Below are 19,117 nucleotides of genomic sequence, written 5' to 3'. Positions count from 1 at the left end.
TATATATGCACACATATGTATTTGTATAGTATATCCCCATAGAGAGATAAATCCTCAAATAACATGGTCTCTCTCTCTCTCCATATATATATATGTACATGCACTTACAATGAAAACAAAACTATTTAGAATTAGCATGGTCTTACCATAAACAATATGGAGTTAAAATAGTTTACAGATTGTATCCATAAACCACTCATAATCAGTGTCATTAGCCCAATATATTTATGTGATTTCTGTTCTGTAGCAAATAGTATGTTCAGAAATATCTCAGATCCAAATGCTCCATATATCTCTCTAGCTCATTAATACACTTCTAAAACATAGTATAATAAGAAAGGGTAGGGGGTGAGAAAAGGCAGGACTTGTCCTCTCTATGTGAATGTTTAGTGCCTATGAATTCCACTGTCAGATATTGTGAGTACCAATAGAGGGAAAGGCTCACAGGAAGCTTCAGACGGAGGAGAGGAGTACAGAGTTCTATACACTGCTTTCATTCTTCCCCTCAAAGACTGTTTGACCAAGAGAAGACAGATTTTAAAAAAGAAGTACAGTAGACACACTTTACAATGCTGGTCTCAGAGGCTAAGGCTAATATCCTTAGTATAGGCTAAATGTATTACTGAGTTTTCATGGCAAGGAGCTCTGTTTTAAAGGAACACAATTTGACCTGTGGTATATCCATGCTTCTATTGTACTGCATTACTTCTGAAATATTTTGTAAGACTAATGAGTTAACCTTTGAGAAGTGCTATGAGACCCCTAGGTAAAGGAGTCTATACCAAGTATCAATTTGGGGACTCTTAACAATGCGCAGTGCACCTAGAAAAACAGACTGAAAATCGTCAGTAAACCGTTCACTGCAGTTCCGTTTGTATCAGAGCAGCACAGTTAACATGCTAACAACTAAGCTTTATGTGCTTGAAAGGAAGAAAATCATCAATGGCAAAGAGCATATCCACCTTTGAAATGACATAATCCATTATAAGAATCAGATATTAAATTGCTTCCTGTACTACTGCACTCAATTAAAAGTTTGCACAATGAGATCATCTCGATGGTTAAATATGCTCTGTGGGAACAGACTTTATTGGAACTTAAAAAGCATAGAACTACTATTCCTACCATGACACTGGAGATTTGGAAAGCATTTCCTTCTATTTTTCAATTTGGTAGTTGTAATAAGCAAGTCTCTTGACTGAGGGGCTGCTGAGTTTTGGGTCATACCTATCCATCCTTTTGCTTCATTGAGCAAGAGATGCCTCTAGTGTTCTTTTGCTAATGAGTCTTGGATGGATAAATATTGCTTTGATCCAGGATCTGTGGCCAAAAATATGTCATTACTGCAGTTCATATTCAATATCCTTCATTTTCTAGAATTTCCTCTTTTCAATAAGCCTAAGTAAATAAATCCACCTGAGTCTTGTCTCCTTATCTATCTCTTTCTTCTTCCTTTTTTGGATAGGGGGAAGAGGCAGTGAAAAGAACACTAGATGTGTAATGAAATCAGCAGACTGGTTTCTAGTCACAGGTTTGCAATTAGCCAGGTCTGTGACTTTGGACAAATTATTTAACCTCTCTGACACTCAGTTTCCTCATCTTTCAAATACTGTCATTTCTTGTTTATATTTATTATCTCTCCCAGCCAGAATGTAAGGTCCAGAAATCTGTGATTTCCTCACTGATTTATGCCAAGCACCTAGAACAGGGCCTGGCACATGTTTCTCAGTAAACATTTGTTTAATAAATAAATATTTCATATCTCAGTTAAGAGTGTTACCATTCATCGAGTCTCTCAAAGTAAAACCACAGAGGCACTGAAAATTAATGCCTCTCTTTGCATCCACACAGTCACCATGTTCTAATTCTTAACCTCTCTAAAGTTTACCCTTTCTTCTCCGTCTGAACTTTAATTCCCTTATATCATGTTTTCATCGTTTTTTGACAGTATTCGTCACACTGCTTTCAGAGTGATGTGTCTAAAATGCAAATATGGTCATGACACTACCGTCTTTAAACCCTTCAATGGCTTTCACATTCTCCTCAGGATCAATTCCAAAGTCCTATGCATGACATGTGCTTTAGTTACCTAGACTGGTAAAAGCAAATACCCTGAAATGGGTTAGATTAAACCATGGGAATTAATTTCCTCATGGTTTTGAGGCTGGGAAAATATCCAAATCAAGGCAGTGCTATCTTCCTGAAGACGACCTGCCAGCAATCCTTGGCTCCTCCATCACATGGCAAAGCACATGGTGGCATCTGCTGGTCTCTTCCTTATCCTCTGGGTTTCCTTAACTTCAGTTTTTGCTTTCCATGGCTTTCTGTTTCTTTGTCTGAATTTCATTCCTTAAAAAAGACTCCAGTAATAGGGTTAAGACCCATTCTGATTGAATTTGGGCAATTTAACTGAAGTAACCTCATCAACGGTCCTACCTACAATGGGTTTATGCAATGGACTAGATTTATGTCTATGTTTTTCTGGGCTATGTAACTTTAAACCACCTTAGCATTCAAGGCCTTTTATAGTTTGTGGCAACTTCTTAGACCTTAAGGTAAGATTAAATGCCCCTTGCACATTGTATCTCTCTCTCTCTTTTGTAGCAGTTAGTATAAGGTATTTTAAATCTTTGTTCACATTTTTTTCCCCAACCGTAGATATTATGTTTTATCTTTCTTTATATTCATTGCCTCACATGCTGATGGAAAAATAGTAGGGGCTCAATAAATGTTTGGTAAATGAACAATGAAATGTAGAGGTTAGAGTAGTACAGTGGTTCTCACACCTTGAGGAAAACTAGTTAACCTTTCGGTGACTTAATGTCTTAGAATCCTTAGAGATGTCAAGCCAAGTGGACTAGATGCCACCACAATTTGAGAAACATTGAATTAGATTATCACAAAACTTCTCCAGATCAAACATTATATAGGGTTATCATTTTTCTCTTATAATTTGACTTATCTTGGTGGGTAAATGTGGTTTGTGGTGAGAGGGTAGTGGAGTGGGGTTTAAGGTGCTTCTTTTGGAAGAGAGGGAAAGAAGGGTAGTGAAGAGGCATATTCATATTGGCCTGTTCCTCCTTTTCTTCTTTGCACTGAGGACTCAAGCATATCTGTGTGCATTAAGGTTTACGAGTCAATAGGTGTTCTAGTTTGCTAGCTGCCAGAATGCATTATACCAGAAATGGAATGGCTTTTTAAAAGAAGAATTTAATGAATTGCTAGTTTACAGTTCTAAAGCCATGGAAATGTCCAAATTAAAGCAAGTCTATAAAATGTACAAATTAAGGCACCAACAAGGTTATCCTCACTCAAGAAAGGCCAATGCAATTCACAGTTTCTCTTTCAGCTGGAAAGGCACATGGTAAACATGTTAGCATCTGCTAGCTTCCTCTCCAGGCTTCTTGTTTCATGAAGCTCCCCCAGGTGGATTCTCCTTCTTCATCTCCAAAAGTAGCTGGCTGGTGGACTCTGGTCTCTTGGAACCTCTCTTTCCAAAATGCTTCCTCTTTTAAAGGATTCCAGTAAAGTAATCAAGACCCACATGGAATCGGTGGAGTCATAGCTCCCTCTATTCAAAAGTTAATACCCACAGTCGGGTGAGTCGTATCTCCATGGGAAAAATAAAAAGCTCCCAGCCAGCAATATTAAATGGGAATTAAAGGATATTGCTTTTCTGGGGTCCACCACAGATTCAAACTGGCACAATAGGGGAAAGGGAAGTCTCAGTACATTAAATTTAGCACAGATTAATTGGAAATACAAATATTTGAATTTGTGCAATTGACAAGTGTATGTATTACCAGGAATTTTACCCATTTCTGAGGCATGGGAAAAGACACATAAGGTATGTGAATGGCCTGAGGAAACAATCATATGATATAGTAGTACAAGCCAATCAATCAGTGTTTATTAAGCCATATATAAAGAGGCAAGTTTTTTACTCAATCTTAAGCACTCTGTTATGGCAAAGACATTAAATGCTGGTGTTCTTCAGGATTCTTTCTTTCATCGTTCTCATTTTTCACACTCTCTCTGGATGATAACTTACATTACTGTAGTCTGAACGATGTACCAAATATTTATATTCAGCTAAGGACTCATCTATAAGTTCCATTATTGATTATCCACCCTTCACTGGACATATAAACCTGGATCTTCTGTGGACACCTCAAAACCCAACACACCCATAACTGAGTTCACCATGACTGTTCCTCTGCCCCAAACCTGAGTTTTCTTCTATCCTTCTTCTCCCTCTGTTGGTGATGCTTCCAGTTGCTCAAAATGACTATCTCTGGTTCCTCTCTCTCAGCTACCATGGTAACTCCTTTCTGGTCTCTGCTTCATTATTATCACAACCATTGTTTTAGTTCAGCTCCTCCACATCATCTTGCTCCTGCACTACTCCAATAATCACTGAACTTATCTCTTAGGTCCCTAGATATCCATCTCCAATCGGTCCTTTCAATTGCTGTAAGAATGGTTTATTTAAAATGTAATTTGTTTTAAACCACTTAGTGGCTTCCTATTGTGTCAAGAGGAATTATAAAATTTTCCTTAGCTTGGCGTATAAACAAAATTACCATGTTCTGGTCTCTGCATAGCATTCCAATTTTATCTCCTTCTGAACTTCTTGACCACAGCTATACCCAGTGATTTTCAAGTCATTAAGTGCGATATGCAGATTCACTTCTACATTTCTTTAAGCTACTCTTGTCTGGAATGTTCTTTTCTCTCTTGTCCACCTGAAAGAACACGTAATAATCCTTCTAGTATTAACTCAAAACCTTTTCTGGCTGTAAGGACTTATCCAACAGAATTACCCCACTGCTCTCTCCTTTGTGCTCTGTGACACATGATTCTGAAATAGTAGAACACAAAACATTTTTATACATGGTGAATTAGATGAAGGGCTCCTAGTGGACAGCACAGTACTCTAACTCCAAACCCTATCTTTGACACTTGTTAGCTTGGTGACCTTGGGAAAGTTATTTAACTTGTATCTCCATCTCATCCATAAAATGGGCATACAAAGTATAAAGTTGTTATAGAGTTTATATGCTTTTATACTTTATAGGGTTATTAGTAATATTAAATCAACTAATATAGGTATAGCACTTATAATGGTACCTAATACATAATAATTGTTATGTAAGGTTTTGCTATAATGGTAATACCATGTATAAAAATGATAAGATTTATATTATTATTCTTGCCATTGTTATTATCACTATTATTTTAACTTTGAAGCTCCAGAGTATAATAATGTGTTTGAAACATGGAAGGATGGAAGATGTTCAATATTTAGTACATAAATAATCTAGCTAGGTTCATACTATACATTCCTGTAGTACTCAGTTAATTCCCTTTTGTAATACTACTCTAACTTCTTCAAAATATGTTTCATTAGTACAAGGACCATGTTGATCTTGTTCACCACTATATCCTCAGCATCAAGCACTGTACAAAGCACATAATAGGAATTAAGAGGATCCCTGTCCAAATGATCAGGGATTTTATGGAATTGTGTGGAAAGATTTTATAGAATAGTTAAATTGTAGTGGGTCTTGTAGTGGGTTGGATTTTCATAGGCGGGAAGGTAAAAACATTCCATGATGAGGAAAAGGCATGGAGAAAACTGTGAAAAATATAATGTATTAGGGGGGTGAACAGAGCAAACAGATTATTTTGGCAGAAGGAGGGATTTGTGCAGGTAGAAGAAGTGGAAGATAGACTGGAGATGGAGGTTTCAAATAGTTTTGAGTAGGCTTTTAAAAAATTATTTATTTTTATTGATATATATTACATATTCACATGCCATGTAATTATCCAAAGCATAAAATCAATGGTTCACAAAAACATCACAGCTGTGCATTTATCATCACAATCAATTTTTTTCTTTTCTTGTGAAAATAACATATATGCAAAAAAGCAATAAATTTCAAAGCACATTGCAACAATTAGTAGTAGAACAGATTCCAGAGTTTGGTATGGGTTACAATCCCACAATTTTAAGTTTTTACTTCTAGCTGCTCTCTGATACTGGAGGCTAAAGGGTATATCAATATAATGATTCAGCAATCATATTCATTTATTAAACCCTACACTCTCTGTATAATTCCACCATCACCTTTGATCTTTCTACCTCTCTCTTTAAGGGTGTTTGAGCTATGGCCATTCTAACTTTTTCATGTTGGAAGGGCTTTTAATAATATGGGGTATGGAGATGGAACTATTCGATGTTCTGGAGAGGCTGGGCCCTCTAGGTTGTAGGTTACTGGTAAGTTACCCTAGTGCATGGAACCCTTGTGGAATCTTATATATTGCCCTAGGTGTTCTTTAGGATTGGCTGGAATGGTTTTGGTTGGAGTTTGGCAAGTTATGATAGGTAGCAGTGTCTAACTGAAGCTTGCATAGGAGCAACCTCCAGAGTAGCATCTCAACTCTATTTTAACTCTCTCAGCCACTGATACATTATTAGTTACACTTCTTTTCCCCTTTTTGGTAAGGATAGTTTTTGGTAGGCTTTTAATAGTAAGTTAGGAAATTTGTAGTTTACCTAGAGACAGTGGGGAACTATGGAAGATTTTAAAGTAGGGGATAGGACAAGGAAAGCAGTGATATAGAATAGAAATTGGATGGCAATATATGAAATGTAGTAGAGTATGTGTGTGACTGCTGTTACATGATATTATATGTTTTTGGTGATGGGACACCTAGTGGAAATAGCTAGCAGATGGTTGGAAAAGCAGGATTATTTGAGTGTTGGAGAGATACTGATTTGAAATAATCTGCATAGAACTGATAGAAGGAGGTCTGGGCATGGATAAAATAACTGCATGAGAATACAGAATGAGGATAGAGTTATAAGCACACACCTATGGCAATACAAACAATGATTTTAAAATGTTATCAATTAAAATGCAGTAAAAGTAGCATAGGAAATACCTGGAAGCCCTCTATGGCCCACAAACGTCATGCAGATTACATTTTGCGAAGCACTACGTCAGGGAAAGGGCCACTTAGAACTTGGGCGTGGAGGAAGGAAAAGGAGTTAACTCCAACATACCTGTTGAGCAGTCAGATCCTGTCCACTTGGGGTCACAGCTGCACATTCCAGTGTCCAGAAGAAAAGTTCCGTGTCCTGAGCACTGCTCTTGGCATATAGGAAGTGGAGTTTCACAGTTGACTCCTCCCCAGCCAGTAGAACAGTGGCATTCTCCTTTTACACAGATGCCATGGCTAGAACACATCGGGTCTAAGCAGTCCTCTGAAGGTCCAAAAAAGGGGAAGGTTGAAAGGGATCAGCTGTGGCCAGCATTCCTCAGGATAATGAAACCAAGATACATTAATTTCCTAATATATCATCAATGCTATCGCTGATAATTTTAATTATCTTAACTAGGCAATAACATGACTCATGAAAGCACTATGTTCAAACCAGAAGATTATTAACACTTAAAAATATGATAGGGAATCTTAAAGCTCGCAACTTAAATTTAGAAGTAGAAGGAAATCTCACGTATGCTATGTGAAATTGCCAGTGTGGAGTATCCCCATACAGACGGGTGTGGAATAATGTGGACGTTCGATAAGAATTCGTCAGCTGTGAAACAATAAAAAGAGCAAACCAAGGGTTCTTGAAAATCATTGCTTTTCTTTTCTGAAATTGGAATAATAACGCCCAGAAAAGGCTTTACTTGATATGTCTAGGGGAGTCTTTGTGTGTATGTGTGTGTAGTGCATGTGTACATACATATATATATAATGTGGATTATTCAAGGTATTGGGTGAAGTGACTACTGTTGCATGAAATCATAAAATTTGAATCAATTTCTTATAATATATTTATTCATTAGAAGCACTGAAATGCAATGTTTTGAAGCTTATTTAAAAATCATTCTCTTTCTGGTTTCCTTTTCTATCAGGACACTGTGACATAACTTTCAATGTTTGAGAATATTATAGACCAAACTTCCATTTGTCTGTGATTCTGTGTATGTGGAAATTTTTGGATATATTTCACAAATGTATAAACTATTTCATAGATAGTTGTCTACAGTTGCCTTGGGGAGAAATTGTTTTGTGCTTTTAACTGATTGACCATTTCAGGGGATATAAGAAGGTTGATTTTCAAGTTTCTAATCTTGAAACTTGAAATAAGATGAGAATAAAATAGCCTATCATAATGAGAATGTACACTTTAAAGTACTTTTCCAGCAATGGCAACGGACTGTCTCCATTTGCAACGCTGACCTAGTTTTAGGATGTGGCTGGTGGCCATGGAACAGAGTAAGTGTAAATATTATTATAATTATTATTTTTGCCATTGTAATTAGTCCATGACCTTAGTCAGAGTCATTAGTGCAATGTTTTAATAACTGAGCTAATCAGCAAATAAATACCAGGGGGAACACCTAATTTGACTTATCATTTGGGGGGAAAGGGAAAGTCCAAAGCATAGAGTTTTTTAAAGGGAATCTTTTTGTTATATTAAAGTACAACAGCAATTTTAACATGCAAAATAACATTTAACTTAATATAGCTTATTTTTTTAAGTGACCTGCTTCAATGAATAGATAAGTCATACTTAAATCAGAGGTACAAAGTAAAATGGTTAAGGGGGTTAGGTAGTGGCATACATGGAAGAAATGGTCTCAATGTAAGAAAATAGGATATGTTAGGGGTGAACTGAAAACAAGTTTCCAGTTTAAAAGAAATTGCTGTTCTTCACCTCCAGTTAATTTCCATCATGTAAGAATGTGGACCCAGTGTTACTAGATTTTCCAGTAGTACAAGAAAAGCCAGAAATAGAGGTTTGTATATGACATTTCTCTATTTTAAAATTTTGGCAGATAAGTCACATTGATAAAATGCAACATAGATGACAACATAATGTGAGCCAAACAAAACCATCCAGGCCCAGGTCTACCTATGGACTCCTGCTTTGTGATGTCTGACAACAATTTTTTAACACTTTATTTAATGGAAAAGTTTATACCATTAAGTATTGTGTGCATTCTTCCTTGCTATTTTGTTTATCTTACAATTTTTTTAGTGACCAACACCCGAGACAGCAAATTTAAGGTGAGTTCTTTTTCAATTGCTCTCAAAATTAAAAGTAGAAATGTCTAAATTAATGAAATGAAATGTTTTTTCATTGTAAATTCAAATGTCGTGATAGACAACATTTATTTTTCGTGAAAATATGTTTGAGTCCATATAGCATCTGAATTTACAACTTAAGTGTAATGATTGCAGCTGGACCACCATAAACACTTTACAAAAGTAATTCAGGAACTCTGGAGCCTTGTCTAGGCATACTGCAGTTCATTAGAACACATACAATTTTCACACCAAAACTCTACTACTGCTAATGGGATGTGATAAAAAGTCTTGCTTGCTCACTGAGTGGAATGAGATTAAACCCTTCAGAATGCTGTGTAATAGTCTTAATGAGCCATCTTTTAAGAAGCAATTATGGGGATTTTCAGCAGCCTCTTTCCTGAACAACAGTTGTGATGAGACCATCTACCATGGTAATGGTTTAATATTATTTCTTAAATCAGTCTTGTTTGAGAAATGTGGCATGAAAAAGATCTGATTACTTGTAAACTTATTTTCCAACATGTCTCTTTAAATAATAAAATTATTGACATTTGACAATATGGGCTTTTTTGGGGAAAGGTTCCTTTGGGGTGGATTTTAATATAAGGGCATTGCTTTGAAATTCATTAGTGGTAAGTCTGCATCCTTAGGCATGGAGGTCAAGAATCCACGTGAGTTATCTAAAAATAAATAATGTGAAGCAATAAGAATAATGGAAATTACAAATAACTCCCAAAGAAAACATTAAAATAGTCTTTAAATGTATATGTTTTATTTTTTATTATGTGCTTTACAGTAAGATGTAGCATAATGCACTCTGTAATAATGAAAGAATATGAGTTAACACTTTAAATCATTAATATGAAAATTATAAAGTTGTAAAACTGTGCTGGAAATGAAGGGGAATGCCATTTTTCATTGCTGCTCAGGGAGTGTCTTAGATTTGGCCACATGTATAATATTAGAGACTCTCGGTGGATACATGTCCTTCTCCCACTCCACCTCCTGCTCCATTAGCCTAAAAAATCACTAGAGCACTAAGGACATGTTGAGCATTTATGGTTTGCAAACACCGCTTGCATCTCTACTAGCAGCATGTAATGATACATTTTGGACAATTCAGTGAGAGAAAAGCCTGAAGCAAAAGATTAAACAGGAATTCTGACCTTCTTCGCATATTTCTCCTTTGTATCCTGGTACACAGATGCAAACTCCCATGATGCAAGTGCCATGACCAAAGCATGTTGGGTCAATGCATTGCTCTTCCGGAACATCGCACTCTGCCCCCTTCCAGCCATTTCTGCAGACACAGTGTCCTTTTTCATATTCTCCATTCCCACCACACAGCACAGGGCATGAATCTGAAGGTTGGCAAATGAACTTTTAATGTTCTCATAATGTTCTTAAAATCCCCAAAGAGCAATTCTTTATTGATTCTTGTATATTTTAGGCAAAAGATTGTATTATTTCGTTTTACCCCTTGTTAAAGAGGTACATGTTCATGATTACAAATATAGATTTTCCTCTTATGGGAATGAGGTAGAGACAAATTTTAAAAATATTCTTGGAGTGGCAAAATTATTTTAGGTATTTGATTTTGATTTCACCATTATTCAGCTATTTTACTATTACTATTATTATTTTAAGCTAGAGGATTCTATTCTATGCTTTTACTTCTTCAAGAAAACGTACATTATTTTTAGTAAACAAACTTGAAATTTAAATAACTAATAAGTAGTAAATTATTTATATTATACAATGTTATCTTTAAATAGTAGTGCATTAAATTAATTAATGCTGGAAAGATTTCTACTCTTATAACACAGTGTGCAGACTTTTATTAAAACACTTGCTCTATTTTGTCACTGTTTTCTCCCTATGAAAACTATGGGCTCCTTGTGGGCAGGGTCTGTATCTTTTGCTTATTCTTTTTTATTTTTTTGGTGCATGGTCTGGGAATCTAACTTGTGTTTCTCGCATGGAAGGTGACCATTCTACAACCAAACCATCTGTGCACCCTGCTTATTCATTTTAAATATAGTCAATGCCCCTTTCCCCCACTTCCCCAAGATCTATCATGGTACTGGGAACTTAGCAAGTGCTTTAGAATTCTCTGCTGAATATAATTTATTCTAACAAATTTGGATAGCTAAGAAATCTGTAATTAAACCATTAGAATACTGGGGCATTCAAGAATACATTGAAAATAAGCAGGCAGCATCTCTAAAGTAACACCTGTAACCCTATGGAAAAATACAGTCTGATTTACCTAAAGTTTTTCAAGAATTAAACTATCGGTAAGTCTAGGAAACAGAAAACTGCTGTTTAACTTTTGACTCTAGAGTCTATTTTCTGGGCTGCTTACTCATTTGGTGATACTCTGCGCCTTCCATATAACTATGTATAAGCAGTTACCTACTTTGCTCACTTTTAAAGTCATCCCTTCATGAATTAGAGTATGAAGTAAAGGTAAATCTCACACAGTGGTTAAGTCAGACAATCTAGGCAAAAATTCTAACTGTTACATATCACAGGGAAGTTACTTAATCTCTTTAAGATTGTCTCCTTGTCCACAAAACAGGGATAATAGATGATCTACCCCAGAAAGCTGTGATAGGAGTTAAAAGAGGTAATACAAAGTATTTAGAACAGTGCCTGTCATACATAGTAAGTGCTTAGCTTTTGGTGGTGATGGAAGGTCACTGTGGCTGCTGCTCTGCTGGTGTTACTGCTACTGCTACTATTATTACTACTACTAATTCTGAATTCCCAAATGACATCCATTTTTCCCCACACTATTCAGATGAACAAAGCAATGTTACCTCTAGCACAGTCAGGTCCAAGGAATCCTGGAAAACAATGACAATGGCCAGAGATACACTCTCCATTCCCATTGCAATTGGTCGAACAGTCATCCATTATTTCTGTTCATATAGAGAAGAATGAAAAAACAAATGAACAAACCTCCAGCCTGTAGAATCTTTAATTTTTTTTAAGTTGCAGGAACTCTGGGCCTATGACAATCTTGCCCTCTATTGTCTACAGAACACTTACTTACTGCTTAAAATCAGATGCCAAAACCTTCTGTAAGATGTCACATGCAACACCAAATAATTAACTGTGCCCTGAATTTCCTGAATTGGCTATTCAAGAGTGGAACTGAAATTTAACTTCATCTCTAAATTGCAAAAGGGTCTAGATGAGTTGTTTTCTTATGAGACATTCATGATAAAGCTAAAAATGTACTGGGATTATATGACATCTCTCAAAAGTGAATTGGGCTTAAAACTGTGTGCCAGAAGACTAAGTCTACTGTTTATTTTTCAAATTTAGGTTGTAGCAAATTAAGTTTCTTCTCTAGTTATATAGAACATTTAATCTACTATCTTGACAGCTTAAATATGATAATCAGAATTTCATTTTCATTAATAAGTGGCAATGGAATGCTTTTAAGTGTTCATATTAAATTCACCACCAGTGAAAGCATTAGCACCTACATATTTTGTAGAGGAGTGCTTTCTTGACTGTAAATGCTTATCAGTGCTCTATCACTAATTTCCCATCAATCCACTAAGAGAAAAATAGGTTTCACAGGAATTGAGAAGGCTTTGATGGTGCCCATAGGTAGTTCTGGTAACATAAAGATGTACAGTGCAACAGAACTTTGGTAGGTCTTGTGGTAACTTGACTCCAAGGTAAAAAGTTATATAAATGTCATCCTCTGACAGTGACATTAAAATAGTTTGTAGTTTAAAACTGTATTTGAATATACAACATCAAATTATAAGCCCATGGTCTATTTTGGTACCTGTACTTTGCTGTTGCAATTTTTCATCATCTTCTAATTCCTCCTTTCTATAAATTTTCCATACTTAGCACTCTTGGGTTCTGAGTTTTTATGTTGTGGTCTACTAAAAGCATGCTTCTCTTAAGTACCCATTTTTCCTTTTTCAATTCCATTCATCTGCTTCCTCAAGTTTTGCTTTTCAACTAGAAGGAAATATTCTAGGAGGTGAACCTTGCATCCTCCACTGAACAACGAGAGTAAGAATTTGTAATGAGGATAAAAAAATAGCATTTCTTCAATTTGTGACCTGTAGCCCACCAGTATAAGTAGGATCACCTGGGGTGCTGCTAAAATGTAGTGAAGCCCCCATGTCTGGGCTTCAATACAGATCCACTGAATCTGTCTCTAAGGGGCCTAGCTCAGTAATCCACATTCTGGCAAATACCCCAAGGAACCCTGTAGGTGCTCATTGCATTAAAACATTAAGAATTAATGCTTTAAATAATAAACTTCTATAGTTAAGTAATTCCTGATCCAGGTGTTGGAGTTGTGCCTTGGGGCAGAAGAAAAGCAATAGGAAAAATGGGGCCTAGTTCATTTTGGGGATTTTTAGAAAGCTGAGAATTGAGTGGCTATATGGATAGTGACCCTATTATAAAACAGAAGAGATGATTATTCTCTCAGCCATGTGAATACATGCAGATCGCCTTTTGCAGGTTTATGATAGTTTGCTCTCTGATGATTGTGTTAGAAAACTGAGCTGTTGAATCAATTAACACATGGCATCTACTGAACGGCAACTGGGCTGGCAAGAATGTAACACTTGGCAAAGAGCCAACCAATGTTAATTCATTAAAACATTTCATTTTCCAAAAACATTAGTTTATTTTTAAAGTAATTATGAAAAGATCCATTTAAAAAAATTATTCTTCCTTCTATTTTCTACCGACCTAGTTTTCTTGTACCAACCAGTAGTGACAGTTCTTAATTCTACATCCCTGCCTTGGATGATTCATGAGAGGCCATGGAGGAAGCTTCAAAGTGTAAATATATTTGAATTTAATTTTATATCAGATCCTATTGACAACTTTATGGGAACAGTCTTATGTAAATGTAGATATTATGCAAAAAAATGTTTAATGACGTTTGCTATCAAAATAAATAAAAATCCCTACATCTTATTGACTTATTGAAGAGCTGTCCCTGGGCCCACACTATTGTACAGAGCTTAACACCAGCAATGCAAATGATCAGAGAATCCAATTTAAGAGCTTTTGTAAGCTGCCACCTCCACTGGGTATCAAAGACATTGCAAAAGCCTACTGTTTCCATAGAGGAAGATGGTTACAGAAGGAGCACATAAACAACTAGCGACGAAGAAGAATTTGTTTTTCTGTTTATGTTGGCTTCCAGTAAGCTTTGCTTTCTAGATTTTTAATCTTACTTCAGAACTACTTCCTATACTCCAGTTCATTAGAATTGAGAATCATTTTAAAGTTCTGTTAAAGATCTGGTTCTTTGGTATCTGTATCTGAACTGGCGATGGGTTTCTGGAAGAAACTTTTCTCATTGGAAAAACTAAATGTAACAAGTGGTCTTATGGAATTAATATGGTTTAAAGTACATGAACATTGTAATCAGACATTTTGGGTCTCAAATCTCATTTTCATCACTTGCTGGCTAAGGTCTTGTCAAATTACTTACTCTTTCCAAGACTGTTTTCTTATTTGTAAAATAATTATCACTATTTCTGTGCCATCATGGTAAGTGGTGAGTCTCAAATAAGATAAATGAATAGAAAGCATCTAGCACAGTGCCTGGGGTAGAGTAGCAATCTATAAATGGTATACAGTATCGTGTTACCAAGCAGTTAGCTTAGATTAGGGAATATTGACAACTCTGCCTAAACCACTGGAAAATAATACATGTTAATATAGGCCAGGGCTTGGCCTATATTATTCATTCAGTTAATGTTAGTTTTTAATACGGTCTTGGTTGATATTAGTTACAGACCAAATATAGTTCAAATCAATCAACCCACTCTATCATATTATCATGAAATAGATGAATGAGTAGCATTTACAAAAGTTAAGTTTATACATTTCTCACTTTGTTCTATCAAATATAGTATCCTCTTTATAAAAACATAAAACTTACTGGGTGAAATTAAAAGAATAAATGACTTCTATATCTTTTGATTATTTGAAATTTACATGGATTTTCTTTAAGTAGAATTATAATAGAAATACTTCTGTTGCTTCAAATCTTAAAAAGCCAACAGAATAGTAAAGAAATTGACTTGCATAAGGAAAAAACAAATACACTGTATATGAAACTGAAAGCTATATCTCTGGATGATAGAATTTGGATGTTAAAGGTTAGTTTAATTTGGGTAGAAAGCTATGAACAGGAAAGTACTTCAAGCATGCTTCTGCATTTATCGATATTTGAAAAGTTAATAGCTTAGTAGATATTTTAATTCAGGGGTGTAGGGGTAAGGAAAATTGGAAGAGCTAAAAATTTTCACAAATATTTTAGACTTTATTACTTCTCTGATTTCTATGGAGAAAACACAACCTTTCATAACTTATTGGCATATGCATTTTCAAAATTGAACCTTGATTGAAAAATATCATGAATGGTCTATCCATTGAGCCTTCTCTACTGAGTCTCTGAAAATGACAACAGGCAATAAGAATTAAAATATTATTTATTTTCTTGAAATTTAATGAACAAGTACTTTGTCTTTTGGAAATATAAGATCAGAGGTTTTTCCTTGGGGAAAAATAATAAATGCATTTCATTGTCTTCCTGATTACTTTACAGGAAAGGTTTTGAAAATCTTATGGCCTTAGTACTATTTTCTACTGACTCTAGGTCTTCAGCATCAAGTAAAAATAGAACATAATTGTTATAAAGAGCAGATGGTATATCTATTAACACTCAACACATCTTCCTAAACATATGGCTGAATAGGTTAACTAAAGCATAAAGTGGTGAGAGTTGTATAGAAAACTGACATCTGTAAAATATTTTCCCTTCTTTTAAAAGATGTGTTTTAGGAAAATTAACCAATAAAATAGTGTTCAGGAGTTGTTTAAACTCAGTGCTCTAAAATTGCTAAAGAATTCAACTTTATTAACACAAAGGGTTATGGGGAATGAATTCACCAACACATGACAAATGAGTGAGATATCTGAGAAGGCATGGTGTTAAAAAGAACATTAAAAGGCCCTGAAAACACTGAAAGAGAAACTTTTTATGACTTTAAAACTAGTACTTTCTAAAATTGTTTTGAATGACCTACTTTATTATCTTTAAGACCCTTTAAATAATATTATGCTGTATTTTGAAGGGTTAATGGTTTGGGAATCAGTTGTTTTAAAGAAGAACTGTATTGATGCTAGTTTTTCTATCTTATAGAGTATTTACTTGTTTTTTTTAAATCTTATAATAGAACATGCATTAACAGGAATTCTCTTGCTTATTCCCTTTTTCATTGAAGTTATTCATCTATGTACCGTTGGTAATAATATTAGGTAATTATTACTATTGAAAACCCATTAAAAGGTACTTGACAAGTGTGCTAAAATAGCAGCAAATAATGGGGCATTTAAAAATCTCAACCAGATTTTAAACAGCATCAATGACAACAATAATATAAGCCTTTCTCATGACTTATGTTGACCTGAATAATGACTTTAAGGCAGAATAATCAATAAGCTTAAATAACACCAGTATCACTTTCATCACTGATTGTGTCTTTCTAGAATTATACTGTCAATTTAAAATAATAGCCAAGACAGCCTACCAATTGCTGTAGTTAACACAAATACTTGTTCCATCTTTTTTCCATCATTGTAAAATGCCAGATACCACGGGCCTTGGTCCATGTACTCTATGAAACCTGTTTCCTGTAGTGACGTTAAGATCAGGTTCCGAGGAGAGTGCAGGGTATCATCAGAGCCCTTGGGGTCTTGCTTGATCAGTTGTTTTCCATCCATTAGTTTTACAAAATCAAACTAGAACATATACAAAAACAAATATGAACCACTACTCTTATTTCTAGCCTGATAATTACTTCTAAGTTCAATCGTTATATTTCATACCTTGCTTTGGAGTTGTGCAAAGCAGGAAAGAAGGTTAATCATTCTTTAGTATGTTTTAATCCCTAAAGCAACAATATTAATTCCAAAAAAATTCATTGCATTTATAACTGTTGTAAACCTTCTAGTATTTTAGTATTCAGAATGATTGTCTAAAGACAACTAAGAAATAGAAAAAAATCCTCTGTAGTACCCTGCAAGAGAATCCTTATACTTTCCTAAAGTATCTGATAAAAAAATATTTGAAAATGAACATTCCCCTCCAAGACATTAATGTGACCTTTTCTACAATTCAAAAACATGTTTACAGTTTTTAAAGCAATTGAAGTAAAAAACCTGAAAAAATTCATCACAATTCACTCCCTTTGTGGTAATATATTTAAATATTCAAAGGATTCTCCCCCCTTTTTTTAATAAGGGAACAAGCACATGGCACATGTTTTCTTTAACAAATGTTAAAGAAATGCTTCTTTGAGAGTTGCACTTGAACAGCAGTTTAACTCTCTGCTTATGCTGACCCAGAAGGTAAGATTTTGACTGCAGTCACATCTGATGGACGGAAAGCAAACCCTGAATGGTCATGATTCTTTTCACTATTTAGATAAAGCAGAGTTCCAGATAGGGAAATAAAGGAAAATAAAACAATAAAGGAAGATAAAATAAAGGAAAATAAAACAAGAAATAAGTGTTCTGGGTTTTAGAAGGGATATGTAAACAATAGAAGTTTTTACTTATTTGCGTTATTATTAACAATAACAAGGAAAAGTTTATCCTTGTAAGACAGAACTTCTCTTTTTCACTTATTTCCCACCAATAACTGACTGATTGCTTTCCTTAGGTTGGGACCATTGGAAATGACTGCATGGAACTAGTAAGCTAAGTAAGGTGAAGTCTGGGAAGACCCATGTTCACTCTATTCCAGGAAGCAGAGTTCAAGTTTCAAGAGTATTTTCTTTAACTGCCTTGTCTGAATCTGCTCTGCTAAATGTCATTACTTAGTTCTCAATACCATTTTGTTTCATTCATTTGAATGTGATTATTCTGAAAATTGTTTCATTACAAAGATTCTTTGCCTTTAACCTTGGACTCCCACATACTTTGCAAATCACAAACCATGAAAACTGTTCATTCCACTACCCTCTAAAACAGTTCAAGAAAATACCTATTATATCAAATACCTGAGTGTGTGTAGGAGGCATGTTTCTTCTGCCATAAATTCCCAATAGAGAGTCCTTTGCTAAAGAAATATTGAATTTAAGATATATAGGATGGTGGATAGTAATCTGGAATCGCCAGAATAAGCCAGGTGGAATGGTTTGCATGACCTGTGCTCCAATGTCAACCTCTCCGGTGTCTATTGCACGTCCCTTCTGAAACACTGGTTTAAAAGATAGAGATAATTACTCATCATAATAACTTCAATTTATAAATCAATTAGTTTTAGCTTCTCAAGTACAGATATATCAAAACTTGACCTACTCAGCTTTTCCTTCCTCCTCACTCTACCCATCTTTCAAGGCTTTACAAATTGAATATCTTTCAAGGACCCTTCCCTAACCAATTATGCCTATCTAGCCCTTCTCCCACTCCATCTATTTCAATCAATTTTATTCATTTTAACCATTATTTACTGAGCACTGCCTTTGGAGCTGCAGGAGATAAAAAGTAAGTTGTAGTTTCTTGCTTGCAAGGAATTTTGAATATAGCAGGGCAACTGGGATAAGTCCACAAATAACCATTTTGCATAGGAAAATAAGTATTCTGGGTATTCAGAGGAGGGGAAGGTATTTGTTTGGCGGATACTCATCATCTTCCCCAGCTGTCTCTATCCTGTTTATCCTCCTTCATAGTTTTCCTTAACATTTGTCGCCAAATAACAAACCATATATTTTACTTCTTTATTGTTTATTTCTTGTTTTCCCCCAATAGAATGCAAGTCCCGTGAGCGCGTAGAGACTGTGACTGTTCTATTCATTGTTTTATCCTCATCACCTAGAAAAATGCAGGCAAATAGTATGTGACTAATGCATATTAGTCACTAATACATATTAGTCATTCATTACTGAATGAATGAATAAATTCAAAAAGGACCATTAGGGCAAAAGGCATTGAAGAT

General features: G+C 35.2%; 1 protein-coding gene across 1 annotated transcript in view; it reads right to left on the bottom strand.

Annotated features, from left to right (window-relative positions):
• TENM1 (teneurin transmembrane protein 1) overlaps positions 1–19,117 on the bottom strand; it is a 1,173,786-nt gene that overhangs the window by 313,290 nt on the left and 841,379 nt on the right. Inside the window, exons 9-13 of the mRNA XM_077145946.1 lie at positions 18,180–18,379; positions 16,707–16,917; positions 11,931–12,032; positions 10,275–10,469; positions 7,070–7,270 (exon numbers count right to left, since the gene is read on the bottom strand). Coding sequence (XP_077002061.1) covers positions 7,070–7,270; positions 10,275–10,469; positions 11,931–12,032; positions 16,707–16,917; positions 18,180–18,379 — 909 coding nt within the window. The remainder of the gene's footprint in view (positions 1–7,069; positions 7,271–10,274; positions 10,470–11,930; positions 12,033–16,706; positions 16,918–18,179; positions 18,380–19,117) is intronic.

The sequence above is a fragment of the Tamandua tetradactyla genome, chromosome X (genome assembly GCF_023851605.1).
Source record: "Tamandua tetradactyla isolate mTamTet1 chromosome X, mTamTet1.pri, whole genome shotgun sequence".
Lineage (NCBI taxonomy): Eukaryota > Metazoa > Chordata > Mammalia > Pilosa > Myrmecophagidae > Tamandua > Tamandua tetradactyla.
The sequence above is the reverse complement of the archived record's forward strand: the minus strand, read 5'-3'. Positions and strand labels throughout refer to the sequence as shown.